The sequence below is a fragment of the Desmodus rotundus genome, chromosome 1, assembly GCF_022682495.2.
Source record: "Desmodus rotundus isolate HL8 chromosome 1, HLdesRot8A.1, whole genome shotgun sequence".
Lineage (NCBI taxonomy): Eukaryota > Metazoa > Chordata > Mammalia > Chiroptera > Phyllostomidae > Desmodus > Desmodus rotundus.
The window spans coordinates 128,519,742-128,535,854 of NC_071387.1; the positions used below are offsets into that span (position 1 = coordinate 128,519,742).

The window sequence follows — 16,113 nt, forward strand, 5'->3', positions numbered from 1 at the left end:
AATGAGGAAATTTATTCATTCACCACTTACTTGCTCAATTCATTCATCTACTGTGGTCACACTCAACTCCCAGGGTTTGGCAATAATTTTAAAGCAATCAATATAAACATGCTAAATGCCACATACAAATGAAATGGCTGTTGCTAAAGGACTACAAAGAGGTGTTAAAATTTCACTCTTCCAGTTTTAAGACCTGTAGAAAGCATACGCAATGTAAGCCCTTAAACACCAGATACAAAGTGACTTGATGCGGGAAGTGTCAAGAGCTTTCTCACTAGGTTTAGAACAAAGTAACAGATTGATCAGGAACTCAAACATGCATACAATTATGATTTTATTTCTTAAAATACATAGCCAAAAGATAGCTTTACAGAAGGCAAAATAAACCACACATCCATTTTAGAAAAGCCCTTCTCCTATCTTTAAATCTAAGGCCCCCTCTAGTGTTTGAGATCAGTCACACAAAGCACTCAATGCAACTGAAGGCACAGTCACCACTGTTCACCGGGGACCTTCCAGAACAAAAAGAATACTCGGTTCCATTGATGTGGCACAAAAATCAATGAGAGAAAATGCCTAACCATAATTAATATTTCAGATTCCTGCGATGATTCACATTCATTATTCTCTCATTCAGTAATTTCTGTTATTTACTGCTAGGTTGTTTTTAGATTAATACTTTGTTAATAAAGAAAAAAACATATAATGCATGTAGGGATTTTAATCTCCCAAACAAGGTATATATCTCCTTGGAAAGCAACAAAAAATTGAGTGTTACCAAATAGCCTATTCTGCTTTTATAGAAGTTATCAGTAACTAATATATATGTGTAATTTCCTAAAGTACATACTTAAATTTATTATGTTTGGGAATCAGAAATTTCACACTAGATATTAAAGCTCACCAAATCTGTAAATTTTGTAATGAACATGTTCAGTACCCTGTAAAAGGATGTGGGAAATGATGCTTTGAGGGCAAATATTAGCTCTGAAGAGTATGATGTAAAGGGATTCTTAAGTTTATACAGACATGGCACTTAAACCCAATGATTTAATCTCATGTACTTTTAAAAAAGATTGATTAAAATTAGGGGGAGAAAAAAATGTTTATTTTCTCAGCTAAAGCCTTTAAGTGTCTGTTCCCATGTTCTAAAACAGAGTTAACAAAAGAAAATGATGTGATCTCCAGCAGGAGGCTGACAAGGACCTTATTAAGCTATTACTTCATATTCTTAATAGTTAAGAGCAGAATGAAAATTTGAAAATTAAATCTTGAAACAAGTTTAATCTGTATTAACTATTTAAATAAATGACTGATTTGTCTCTCAATATTATCATATGGCTTCTCTGCACTGATCCTGCTTTCTGTTCTCAAGCTTGTCATTTGTAAATGCTTTAACCAAGACATTTAAAATGAGTTAAATAAAGTGGGTTACATTTACAATTGGTCTAAATAAGATATCTATATTCAAATGACTAAGACACAACATGCTTACAGTGCAACACACACTCTTTTGGCTCAACATGAAAAGTTACATAACTGGAAATCGCTGCAGTCATTTCTCCTAGAACAAATTTAGTGAAAAGCTGTTTTGAAAGTTAGCCATGAAATTATAAATTATGAGAAACACAGAAGAGTCATTTAAAATGAGTATATAAAATGCAATTACAAATTAAACCAGAATGGGAGGTAGCATAAAGTAAATAAAATCAAATAAATACTATACAATAGCATATAAAATTTTGCTTATAAAAATTGAAAATTGTATCTTAAAACATCCATTTTACCTTCATCTAAAGGTTTTACAATGAAATTAAAATTTGGACCTGGAGTCTATAAAGATTTTCCAAATGTTGTTAATTACTGGTACTGTTTTTTGCCAAAACCTCTCTGATCTGTCGGTCAAGTTCACTTATTATTCGGTCCTCGTGATTATACACACCCGTCCTCATCAAAGTATCCCTTTCTTCTATTAGGCGAGTCAAATAATCATCCAAACCTCCTTCCAATGCATTGCCTTGTGGACCATCCATTTTTCCACTTGCAATCTCTCTGGAATCCTGGTACTGTTTTTGTTCTTGTTGCCTTAACCTGAGAAGTCAAGAACAAATACCACTCTAGCAGGCAACAAATATTGTTTTGATTTTCTTAACAACGCCACTTAAAACAAAATGACTTAATGGTAAAATTCGTTTTTAGTAATATTTTCAGGAAGAAAACAAAAACCAGTGTTACACTTGGCAAGTCAGAGTAGGCACACTTATAAAAGACAGTTTTAAAAACAATACTTGTTTTTCTAATTATAAAGCACATGAAAACTGTAGAAATTTTGGAAATGTGTAAAAAAGAAAATATAGTTATCATAATCTCATCCAAAGATCAATCTAAGTAATAATTTTCTGTATTGCTTTTCAATTAAAAATGCATATGTATTTTAAATACATATTTTTCTAAAAAATTAATATTATATATACACTGCTGTATACTACTTTTTTCACTAATGAATCAAGAAGAAAAGTCCTTACTATATGAATTTTAGTTCACTAATTATTCATAGAAAGTGAAATTTGATAAATGTACATTTTAAGACTTGGTATGGATATCTTCAAGTAAGAAAGGAGAGCAGGTGCCAGCCTGGGATTTGGGTATTTCCAATAGGGTATCGTTAATCAAACTGCCTTGAAAATGAAGAATGTGCTTCCCAAATGAGAGTAAGGGCAAGTTTGGACATGGAGTATGTTTTAATTTAATTTAGAATGAACAATTAAAATGTAACTTTATACCCTTCTATGTAACTGGCTACAAAAATGTTTTAATTTGCAACTACTCCTAAGTTTGTCTTTATAAACAGGATAAAGCAGCTGCACAGAAGCCGCTGCTTCTAGAAGGCGTTTGGAGCAAGCAAGCCCATGAGAACCAAACCCACTTGTGAGTTTACATGTGCAGTGGGCAAGAAGAGCAAGAGCCACTGCGAAGTGAGTCCTGCTCTGACGGACAGGAGGACAGGCCCCGACAGGGTGCAGATCTGTTGGTGGAACACAGCTTCATTTGTTCAGATGACCCTCTGAAATGTCAACTGATTCACAAAAAAATTGGGAAGTGAAGAATACTATCCAAGGACAGCAAATATTTCTATGTGTTTTCGGGCAAAAACAAAAAGCCTAAACAGAAAGGCACTGTGCTTTGGGACTGGGGTGGAAATCAAGTGGTTAATGGGATACTGGTAGCAATTTAAGAAATTCATGTGCATGCATGAGGGAAGATGATTTCTGAATAATTGTTTCCCCTGTCCGAATTCTTATAGCTCTCTTGGAGGAAGACGTAATTTAGGCAAATTAATGACATACAACAAATTATGTACCAGAAAGTCCAACCATTTGCTCGTTCTTCTGTTTATACATAAAGGACAATCCAACCTTTCACACACCTGATTGCTTATTTCTACCAAAGCTTTACTAAAATGCAAATCATCAATCATGGTAACTATAGGATCTTAGAACCCTGTAGTTGATGAAGCCCATAATGAAGTCAAAGGAAACGTTACTTCCCCGGCAAACACTATGTCTGCACTCCATTCATACACTCCTTGTCACTAGGAACCTACTGCTCTGTAGAACTTCCGAGGAAAAGTACCTTCTCATGTTGAACTTAGTATGCCTTTATGCTTTCCAGTATCTGGCTATGATTCTGCTCAAGAGGATAACCTACTACTTTACTTCTTTTTAATATCGGAACCTTCCAGATACGTAAAGGCAGCTATCTATTACGTACTCTGCCCGAGAGTTCTCTTCAAGTTCAACATCCCTTAGTCTTAGAACCACTTCAGCACAGCAGTGGTGATTGCAGGGTGGAGGGGGATATAAGGGGACAAAATGGTAATGGAAAAAAAAATACAAGAAAAAAAGAACTTCTTGGTCACACTCCATCGGAAACTCTTAGGTAGCTCATTTCCCTTAAAGTGTGTTGCACATTGGTTAAGAACACCCTAGAGGTGTTGAGTACTGAACACTACCTTCGTGAATATTCCTAACTCCACTGGTTTTTGTCAGGCACGTCACACTGTTATTAGTGGCCACTTAAATCCTCAAGGCTTCCTTATGTGAACTGTTTTTTAAATATCAGTCTATCACTTAAGAAATTTTTCTTAGGACTATCAGTCAAGATGGCGACATAGACAGACATAGCTCGCTTCTTTGCACAACCACATCAAAATTACAACTAAAATATAGAACAACCATCATTCAGAACTACCAGAAATCGAGTTGAATGGAAATCTGACAACTACGAAATTAAAGAAACCACATCCACTCAGACTGGTATGAGGGGTGCAGATGTGGAACAGGCTGGTCCCACACTCATGTGTGGTAGATAAAAATTTGGGAGAGATCTCAGGAGCACGGAGTCCAGGCCCCACACCAGGCCCCCCAGCCCAGGGTTTCAGTGCCAGGAAGTTAAGTCCCTACAACTTCTGGCTGCAAAAACCAGTGAGGATTGAGTCAGTGAAAGAAACTGCTGGAGCCCCAAGCAGTTCCTCTTAAAGAACCCACAATGGCCTCGCCTGCTCAGACTCACTCCCTCTGAGCTCCGGCAGCAGGGTAGCAGCTGTAAGGCACCAGTGGCATACTGGGAGAAACTGAAGTGTTTGGCATCAAGGTGAGCCGAGGCCATTGTGCCTTTTCTAAACCTTTACGCCACAGAGCCTAAAAGCTGGACCTTATCTGAGACTATCAACCTGGCTAACACTGTTTGACTGGCCTTCTTATGAACCTACCCAAGCTGTTTTTCCATATGAATGGCTGGTCTTGGTACATGCTGTACAACTTCCTAAATCCTCTCAAAACAAGTCACAGCTGGCCTCAGAGAGCCACAGGCCTGGCACTAGCAGCAGCCAGCCTAGACTCACAGCTTGGCTTCACTTAGGAACCTCCAACCCCAGCACACATACCAGTCATCTGAGATTGCTTTATAGCTTAGGCAGGGCAGCACTAGGCAAAACACAGGTGGGGGCTGACCTTGGCCTGCACCACCCAGGAAACCCCAGAGCCAGTGTGCCCAGTGGACAGCTACAGACCATGTTGGAGCACCACCACCCTACCTTGCACAGAGGGTGGAGGTTGGTAGTAAGTGGTCACAGCCAATCCTTGCAGCTGACTGGCCTGGGTAAATCCCTCCCATTATCTGCCAATAGTAACCAAGGCTCAACTACAAGAGAAGTGTGTACTCAGCCCACACAAAGGGCTCACCACAAGCACCTGACTTGGGTGATAGGGGAGGCTGTGCTACTGGACCCTACAGGACACCTACTACATTAGGCTACACTACCAAGATACGGAATCAAAGCAGCTCTACCTAGTACATAGAAACAAACACAGGGAGGCTGCCAAAACGAGGAGACACATCACCCCAGTGAAAGAACAGATCAAAACTCCAGAAAAAGAGCTAAACGAAATGAAGATAAACAATCTATCAGATGCAGAGTTCAAAATACTGGTTATAAGGATGCTCAAGGACCTTAGTGAGGACCTCAGCAGCATAAAGAAGACCAGTCAGAAATAAAGGGTTCACTAACTGAAATAAAGAACAATTTACAGGGAAACATCAGTAGAGTAGATGAAGCCAGAATCAAATCAATGATTTAGAACATAAAGAAGCAAAAAGAAAAAGAAAAAATCCAAAAAACTGACAGGATAAGCAGCCTTTGGGACAACTTCAAGGGGTCCAACATTCGCATCACAGGGGTGCCAGAAGGAAGAGAGAAAGAACAAGATATTGGAAGTCTCTTTGAAAAAATAATGAAAGAACACTTCCCCAATTTGGTGAAGGAAATTGATATGCAAGTCCAAGAAGTAGAGAGAGTCCCAAACAAGATGGATGCAAAGAGGCCCACTCCAAGACACATCTTAATTAAAATGTCAAAGATTATAAAAAAACAACTAGAACAGGAACAGAATCACAGAAATGAAGATCACATGGAGGGTTATCAGTAGAAAGGGGCAGGGGGGAGAATGGGGGAAAAGGTACAGGGAATAAGAAGCATAAATGGTAGGTACAAAATAGATATAGGAGGAAGTTAAGAATAGTATAGAAAATGAAGAAGCCAAAGAACTTATACGTACAACCCATGGACATGAACTAAGGGGTGGGAGGGGGGTGCAGGGCAGAGTGGAATAAAGGGGAGAAAACAAATGGGACAAATGTAATAGCATAATCAATAAACTATATTTTGAAAAAACAAAATGCCAAAGGTTAAAAGATAAAGAGGGAATCTTAAAAGCAGAAAGAAAAAAAGTTACGTACTTACAGGAGAGCTCCCATAAGACTGTCAGCTAATTTCTCAAAAGAAACTTTGCAGGCTAGAAAGGATTGGCAAGAAATATTCTAAGTCATGAAAAGCAGAGACCTACAGCCCATATTGCTCCACCTAGCAAAGCTATCACTCAGAATCAAAGGGCAGATAAAGAGCTTCCCAGACAAAAGCTAAAGTAGTTCATGATCAATAAACCATTATTATATGAAATGTTAAAGGGACTTATTTAAGAAACAGAAGATCAAAGCTATGAACAATAAAACAGCAAAAAATACATATCCATCAACAATTAAATCTAAACAACAAACTAAGCAAACAAGAACAGAGACAGAATCATGGATACAGAAAGCGTTTTGACGGCTGCGAGACAGGAATGGGTGAAGAGGTGAGGGGGCTAAGAAGTAGAAATAGGTAGTTACAGAGTAGCCATGGGATGTAAAGTACAGCATAGAGTAGCCAAAGAACTTACACATATGACTCATGGACAGGAACATCATGATTCCTGTCAGGATTGCTTGAAGGAGCGAGGGGTGCTTAGTAGAGGGGAGCTAAGGGGTACATATCAGGACGTAATAGCATAATCAATAAAATATAATAAAATTTATAAAAGTTAAGGGGTTGTAATAAAAACAAGATTTTTCTTACAATTTGTAAAGAGGACTCTGCTTTTGACTGTAATATATTTAATTTTGTTGGATTCAGTTCTCTCTGAATCCTAATTTATTAAGCTATTAAAGATAACATTCAAGTTTGTATGACCTACGAATTTGATAGAGAAAATGGTTATCTTCATTTAAGTCACAAAACAGTACTTAGCAAACAACAGAGGCTTAATATATATTCGCTCAACTGAAGCCAGGAAGTGCTACATCACACACTGCCTAGCGCTGGGGCGGCACCCTAAGGGCACAGTGCGTCGGGCAGCGCGTCTGCGGCACGGGTGAAAGCGAGCCAACGCACTGTCCATCTGGTGAAGGTGCAGTGCCCATACCTGTACAGTACCCAACTCCTGATGATGATGATAAATGCCTATCTCGCTGATCTATGTGTTTGTTATACTGTACTTTTTATCTTTATTTTAGAGTGTACTCTTTCCACTTACAAGAAAACAAGTTTTCTATGATCTTGTTACACAGGCAGCAGCCCCACACATCTATTTACTGCGTCTCTTGACTGCATCCTGTTCTCGGGTTTGACCTAATCTTGCACTGTCTGGTCAGGAAGGCGCTATGCAGGCCTGTAGCCCAGGAGCGATAGGCTATACCGTATGGCACTGGTGTGTGGTAGGCTCTACCATCCAGGTTTGTGTAAGGGTTCTCTGTGACGTTCACATAACGAGAGAATCACCTAACAACGCATTTCTCAGAACGTATTCCTGTCATTAACCAATGCATGACTACCTGGTGGCAAAATTTTGAAAGGCAAGGATCATATTGTAATTAATTTGTTGTATCTTCCAAGTCCACACTACACAGTAGATGTCATATAAACATTTGAATTAAAAAATAGCATGAATTGAGCCTTATAGCATAGCATCATAGACTCTGACCTTTTCCAACTGATATTTATACCTTAATATCCTACATGTACTTATTTAATTCAGCTCTGAACCCACCTAATAGTGATTGAGTTTTTCCAGCTTATACAGAGATGTCACGGGATATGGTGTCAAATGAACCGAACTGTCCCCCCCCCCCTTATTAATATGCTGAAGCTCTATTCCCCAATGTGATGGTCTGTGACTTTTTGGAGATGATTAGGTTAGATGAGATTGTGAGGACGGGGACCTCATAACGGGATGAGCGCCACTGTGCAAAGAAACACCGGGGAGCCTGCTCTCTCTTCCCACCATGTGGGGACAGTGGGAAAGCAGCTGTTTGTAAGTCAGGAAGAGGGTTCTCACCAGAAACCTGCCATGCTGACATGTGATCTTGAACTCTGCCCTCCCGAATTGAGAGACAATAAATTGTTAATTGTTTAAGCCATCCATCCACGGTACTGTATGGCACCACAAGCTAAGACAATATGCTCTACTAAAACAGAAATACTATTTCTTGATAAACTAAGTTAAAAAGTCTTCCCTAAAACTCACCTCCAAAAGGACTATAATTTCTTATTATGCTTCTTCCTAAAGATGACTTTTCTAACAAGAAATGCTGCTGAAATTGAAACTAAGATGAACGTGACACTACAGGGACGCCCTGTGCAGCAGAGGAGCTAAAAATGCAACTTCTGGAGTCAGATCTGAACTCTGGCTCCAGTGAGTTGCTAGCTGTGTGACCTTGGAAAGGGTACTCAAATTTCTTTAATTCTCGGTTTCCTAATCTCTAAAATGGGGATAATAGCTTCCTCAAAAAGTTGCTTTGAAGATAAAAGAAAAGAAAACAGGCATGTGAGGCATTTAAAACAGCTCCTGGCACACGGTAAGGGTTCAATCAATAAAAGCTATTCTTTACATTATTATTGTAACTAAATTTGAAATTTCTTACATTTTTTGTAATTAAAAACTTAGTATAATTATCTTGAAACAGTAGCAATAATCCTGTAATTACGGAGATATAAAATTTAAGATACTAATGCTATGAATGGAAATGAAAAAGCTAAATAGATTTATTACAGCTACATTCATAAAAATTTTGAGTGTAATAATATTCTTGGGCGTGACTTTACAAATCAGCTATATTTTATAGTATATGATCTGCTTTATTCTTGAAAGACCTGACATACTTTCCCTGGACCAATGACCAATTAAAAGGTTGTCCCAGCCCTGGCTGTGGGTTCAGTTGGTGGAGTGTTGTCCCACGCACCAAAAAGGTTGCAGGTTCAATCCCCTGTCAGGGCGGGTATGGGAGGCAGCCAATTGATGTTTCTCAATCTCCCTTCCTCTCTTTCTAGGGTCAAAGGGTATATCAGGTGAGGATTTAAAAAAAAAATTATAAGAGGTTGTCCTATTGGAGCTTCTGTTTTGTATGAAAAAGAAATGTAATGTTCTAGTTACTATACCTGTTCAATTCATTTCTTATATCCAACAATTCTTGTCGCTCAGTTTTTACTGAATCTTTTTCCTCAGAAGCCAGGTAACGTAGTCTCATCTGTTCCAATTCTTCTTGCTGCTTTTTAAGACGAGCCATTTGACTTTCTTGCTCCCGCTTGAAAGAAAGAAACAAGCCAGATCCTTAATGTTAGGAATAAATACATTTCATGTGACTTTCGTGAATCATAATCCTGTTTGACGGTACCCGTCACATAGCCATGCACTGCCAATTCTATGAGTTGCATATTACCTAGAAATGACCAGGTTCTCTTTTAAGACTCTTTCCATTATTTCTCCTCTTATTATAAGCCATAATCTTTCATGGCCCAATCTGTGACTGAGGTTAGCTTAATGGCATAAGATAACAGAAGCTGAAGGGAAGAGAGTCTGATGACAACACAATAAATTGACCCAAGGATCAATGGCAAGAGCAGCATCTAAGAAATGGTTAATTACACAAAAATGTATCCAGAAAAAATCAGTAATTGTCCCTACACTGTCACTAATTCTACTCCCATCTTGGGTAACAATACGCCTTTCCACTCTTCACTCAGGCTCATACACAAACCTACGCACATGACAAAGTGTCTTTAAAATACATGTGTAACATTCCACAGAATGCATATTCCATGCTTTCCCCCAACCACTCTCTCAATAACACAGACTTCCGTTACTGCAAGCAATGCTGCAATAAAACACCCTATCATCTAATGCCACACACAAATGTTTCTACGTATTTTTTAGGGACAGGTGCTTTTCTTTCTTTAGGACAGAACTTCAAAATAGGAGAGCTAGACCAATAGGTATGTGTCCTCTTTGAGACAAATAAACATTTACTGAATAACAGAAAACCACTAAATCACAAGTGTACATTTTGATAAAACTTCACAAAATGAACCACTCGACCACCATCCAGATCAAGAAACAAAAAATGATCAGAACCCTAGACGTCCCTGCATCTCCATCCTTACCCAGACATAACTACCACCCTATTTTCTAAATAAGTTCTGACTGCTTTGAACTGTATATAAATGCAATTGGACAGTATATATTACTTTATATCTGGCTTCTTTCACTTAACATCGTTTTCAAATGCATTATTATGTGTAGTTGATGATTCAAGTTCCTATTTGCATTCCACTAGAAAAATATACAATTTATTCATTCCACCACTGAGGAACATTTGGGTTTCTAGTTTTGTATTATAAAGCTAATATGAACATACTGTACACATCTTTTAGTCCATATTTGTATGCATTCCTATTGGCTACGTACCTATGATTCAAACTGCTGGGTCATAAGGCTGTGAGAACTTCAGCAGTAGTAAGTATCGTTAGTTTTCCAAGCAGTAGTACACGTTTACACTTCCACGTGAGCACTCCTGTGTTCAGTGTTCCTGCCAACATTTGGTAATGTCAATTTTTTCTTTTTCATTTAGGTTGTTCTTATAGATTATGTAGCAGTATCTCATTGTGACTTTATTTTGCATTTTTTCAAAGACTAATGAGGCTGAACATGTTTCAATATTTTTAATGGCATTTGTTTATCTCCTTTTATAATGTTCCTGTTCAACTACTTGGCACTTTGCTCTACTTGGCTACCCATCTTTCTTTACTGATGTTCATAGTTCTTTATATACAGGGTGGGGCAAAAGGAGGTTTACGGTTGTATGGGAAACAGTTTATTTTTCATGTTATTTATTAATTGTATTTTTTATATAAACTGTAAACCTACTTTTGCCCCACCCTGTATACTGGGTAAGTTCTTTGTCACTTACTTCCAGGTATTCCACTGCCTGTTATTTAATTAGATGCAGCATCTAACAGGAAATACCTGTTATTCCACTGTCTTATGGATTCCTTCACTTTTGTTGAAAAGCCATCTGTCAGTCTTGCTGCTGCTCCTATGAAGGTAATGTCTCCCTCCACCTGCAGAGCTTTTAAGGTTTTCTTTGCTTTTTGACAATTTTTCTGTGATGCATCTAGATGTGATTTACTTGGTATTTATCCTGCTGAGAGTCAGTAGATATTCTTGAATCTGTGACTTGGTATCTTTTTCACTTTTATAGAATTTTCAGCCAGTATTTCTTCGGATATCGCTTCCTCCCTACATTTTCTATTTTCTCCAGGAGGTTGCTATACGCTGAATGTTTGCATGTTCCCAAAATTCTTAGTTGAAACCTAATCCCCGATGTGATGGTGTCAGGGGATGGGGCCTTTGGAAAGTGATTAGGTCATGAAGGCAAGCCTTTATGAATGAGGTTAATACCCTTATAAAAGAGGTCTTACAAAGCTCCCTACCTCCCTGTGAAGATGGAAAAAGATGGCCATTTATGAACTGGAAAGCAGACCCTCACCAGACACAGAACCTGACAAGGTGTACGCACGCTGACCTCAGACTTTAAGCCTCCAGAATAGTGAGAAACAGATTTCTGTTGTTTGTAAGCCACGGAGTCTATGGTATTTTGTTATAGCAGCCCAAATGGACTAAGACAGGGGTCTGCAGTTACAAGAGGTAGTCAGTCCCATATACTCTATCCCACATGTTGTTTAGGGTCTTTGCTGTTATTTTCCATCTTTCCCCCTCTTCTCTTGCTTTAGTTTGGATACTTTTTACCGACTTCACACATCCTTGCCTCTGCTATGCTTATTAATCTGCTCTTAAGTCTTCTATTGAATTCTTACATTTCACTCACAATTCTTTTCAGTTCCAGCATTTCTATACGACTCGAAAGATTCCACTTCATCATTGCATTTCCCTGTCATCACCCACTTTCTGGAACATAGTGTTAGTAGTTATTTCAAACTCTGTATCTGGTGACTCCAAAATCCTGATTACCTGCTGATTTACTTCTTCTGAGCAAAAGACATAAAAAGGCATTCCACAAAAAGGACATGTAAGTGGCTAATAAACATGAGACGATGCTCAAAGTCAATCAGGGAAATAAAAATTTAAGCCACAACATGATACTATTTAACACCCACCAAACTGGAGAAGGTTAATACATCTCAATAGCCTTTGGACACGGTGCGAAGAATAACAACTACACACCACACGTGGGGGCTGCGCGCAGGAGCTGCATCCTGCAGATTTACACAGCCACTTGAGAAAGCAATCTGACAGTATTAGGTGGAGAGAAAAAATGAGCAATCCCTACTAACAAAAATCCCACTTTTAGATATCAACACTAGAGAAACTCTTATACCTCTCTTACATGTAGAAAAATTTTGTGTTGTCTTATTAAAAGAAAACTTGGAGGCCCTGGCCGGGTAGCTTATTTGTTTAGATTATCATCCCAATATGACAAGGTTGTGGGTTCCATCCCCAGTCAGGGCACATGCAAGAATCAACCAATGAATGTGTAAATTAAGTGGAGCAACAAATCAATATTTCTCTCTCTCTCTCTAAAATCCATAAATTAAAAAAAAACTTGGAAAAAAAATGTCTACTTAGAAAAGACTGGATAAATAGTGGTATATTCATATCTTTAAATTTTAAGTAATAAAAATTAACTATAGCTAGCATCAAAATAGCTAAACCTCAAATAATTCTGAGTCACATAAGGTGGTTACAAAAGAATAATTCAAAGAGAATGATCCCATGTATATAAAATTAAAAACATACAAAAGGAAACAGTGTGGTTTATCAGCATTTTAAATATATCTTATAAAATTATAAAGAAAAACAAAGGAATGAGAAATACCAAATTCAGGAAAGTAATTACCTCTGGAGAGGGTACAGTTGAGAAGACAGAGGGCTTCCCAAGCACTGGTAACACTCTGTTTCTTAGCCTGGGAGTGGGGGTTGTGGTGTATACGAATCTTTTTTCTTCTTTGGAGTGTGCAATATGTTTCATTAAAAAATTATTTTTTTTTAAAAAGAAAAAGTACACCAAATTGTTGTATCTTCCCGAGGAGATTAGGTTACTGGTGATTTTTATTTTCTATGTTATAATGCTGTAAAGTTTGCTTTTTTTTTTACTACTGAGCAAGTAAATTTGCAAGCAGAAACAATAAAAAGTTCACTATTTTATTTAGGTTACTTTATAAAATTTTAACATTATAAAACTTGAAACATTTTAGTTCTAAAACATATAAAGCAAGCCTTGAATTTTTAATCAAGAATCCAGAATTAATAATAATCACACACGTACACACAAAAATTAGAGTGTAGTGAAAGAAATCCTTTCTGTTGCCAGGTGCTCTGGGTTAAAGACTCCTCAATCAAGAGAGTATAATCTTTATTTTGCCTTGGCTGCCTATAAATCCAGAGAGGAGATGTAAACATACACACACTAGACTAAACAGCGGCTAAAAAGTGGCCACTACGTACTCTCCCACTCACACATATCATGTATGTCTGTGGGAAAAAAGCTTACAACTAAACTAAGGAACTCAAGTAAAGTTTTCTGAAAATAACCCAGAGCTGACAAGTCAGTAGGAGGGCCTGGATGCTTTCAAGACACAGTTTTTAACCAAGACTTGGACCTCCAACTGTTTTCTTAAACAAAGATTTACGTCCTATCCCTGGCTAAATTACTTATAAATTAATCAAATTAATTACTCTGAATGGATAAGCAGGAGGCTGGACAAGATAGTGCTGATGTCAGCCAATGAAGTCTGTGTTGTTTTAGCTAAATATATCAGCTTAGTTTTAAACAGATCTACTGTGCTCAAATATGGTGAGGGACCCACATCCTACCCAAAATCTTAGTTCTTAGTCCTCAACACAAGGAGTAAAGCGATAATCTTAACTTGAGTATTTGTAGTACAATTTAATTCAAGTATTTGTTTTGGTTTAAAAATATTTCTATAGTATATCTTCATGGAGATGGAGGAGGAGGGGAAGGAAACTAAATTACTCCTTAAATGTATCACAACTAGAACTCTGTAAAGTCAGTGTTACACAGTATTTATACCAAAGATACCAAATCCAGAATGTTTGGGTATCATTTCCTTGTTTTCTAAGTTAGGGCCCATTTTATGCGATATTTATTAATATTTTACAGCTATCACCTACCCAGTTACAAAAAATTAAAAAAACCCAAAAGTTTACAACTTGGAAACACAGACTTTTATGGTTGTGAATTTGAAGAGTTGTTTCTAAATAATTAGAAGGTTATGATTTTTTAATTCACAGATTGACTGTACTAGTTCACCTCTGAGTAATGGAAATCTCTGTTTAAACATTCTTTTGGCAATAGGCACCAAGCATTAGATCTTATTTCCAAGTTTTACCAGCTGGGTTTTGTCATTAACATTTATTAACAATCTAAGATATGACTTTTGCTGTCTAATCCGTACTACACAAATGTTTTGTATGGCCCTCCAGAGGATTTTGCTGTGACAAATTACTGGCAGAGATTATAGTCCCGTGGCTATTCACCAGAGGCAATGTAAAATTAACATGGTACTAATCCAATTTAAACAAAATGTTGCACAAACAATTCTCTGAACAAAAGCAGAGAATTCCAACTTTATATTCAAACACAATGTTTTTAATAAAACATTTTTGTAAAAAAATTGAAGTAACTTTCACACATATGAATTGTGCCGATTTGATAAAGTTATTAATTTTAATCTTTCAAGGACAGTTAGTGGCAGAGCATGATTCCCTTTGGTAATCCCAATGTCTGTTACATTTCTTCTTAAAGTGTTTTCTCAAATGTGGCCTACAGAACATCAGTGGTTCCTACGGAACTTGAAATCTGTTCACGGTGTCGTTTCTCAAGCAGAACATTTATGGGGCAAGGAATAGAACTGGTCTGTAATGAAGATCACTGCATTCATAAAAAGAGACGGTTTTCATGATGCAGTAGTTGACAGTTGAATCAGTAACTTAACATTGTTTTCTTCATAATACTCTTACAATAACTCAAAAGAAAGGAGGCCTCTGAACTTTTGTGATCCTCTCTATTACTAAGAAAAAAGCTAAAATTACTTTGTCAATGGTTTTTAGGCAGGAAAACACATGGAAAGGGAGAGTAAACAGAAAATAATGAATCAAATGTAAAGATGAAGATGACAGTAAGTGTATGAGGATACACGTTTGTAAGGAGTAAGTGGGTGGGTCTCCTTTTGAAGGAAACCACTTCAGTGCCTCAGTGTAACACTGACAAAGAGTCATTAACTTGGAAGATTCCTTTCAGAACGTTATTTATTTACTTGTATTTTTAGAACTATCTCAGTGAAAACAATGTCATCTGTCAATCTACAGATAGGAAGTTTACTCAAAGTAAAAAGCTTTTGCATGGATATTTCTTAATGAGAAACATGATGAAATTATCTCTGTCAATTATTATTACTCATTTCTCCAAAAGAAATGCCCTAATCAGCAACTAACACACTTCCATCTTTTCATTACTAATTTTGGTAGTGCCTTATAACCCAGGTGGGAAACACAAGGCCCGAGGGCCGAATCTGGCCCTCCACCTTGTTTCTACCCGGCAGCAGCACGGAGCTCCTTGCCCCTAGTTAAGGAGTAGTTACATTTATACACAGTCCTAAAATTACATTCGGACCTTTGAAGGCAACCGCAAGGCTGATGTGGCCCCCAGTGAAAATATGCTTGACACCCCTGCCTTATAATTAATTATCATTGCATTAGCCTCTTCACCTTCACACAGCTACTTTTTCAACAAAAGGCACTAGCTCCCATTTCTTCCCCTTGTACTCTTTGGAAACTTTAAATGATTTCAAATATAATAATGATATTTGAAACATTTCTCCCTTAGCTTTGAGTGAGAAAATACAATGACAACCTGTTGTCTTCT

At 37.5% G+C, this 16,113-nt stretch overlaps 1 protein-coding gene across 8 annotated transcripts in view; it reads right to left on the reverse strand.

The window, feature by feature from the left end:
• Positions 1 to 344: 344 nt before the first annotated feature.
• CEP120 (centrosomal protein 120) overlaps positions 345 to 16,113 on the reverse strand; it is a 75,387-nt gene continuing 59,618 nt past the window's right edge. For all 8 annotated transcript variants that reach the window (XM_045204473.2, XM_053910716.2, XM_053910713.2 and 5 more), the window contains 2 exons: positions 9,311 to 9,456; positions 345 to 2,091 (listed from right to left, as the gene is read on the reverse strand). In XM_045204473.2, the coding sequence (XP_045060408.2) occupies positions 1,857 to 2,091; positions 9,311 to 9,456 (381 nt within the window). In that variant the 3' untranslated portion in view covers positions 345 to 1,856. The remainder of the gene's footprint in view (positions 2,092 to 9,310; positions 9,457 to 16,113) is intronic.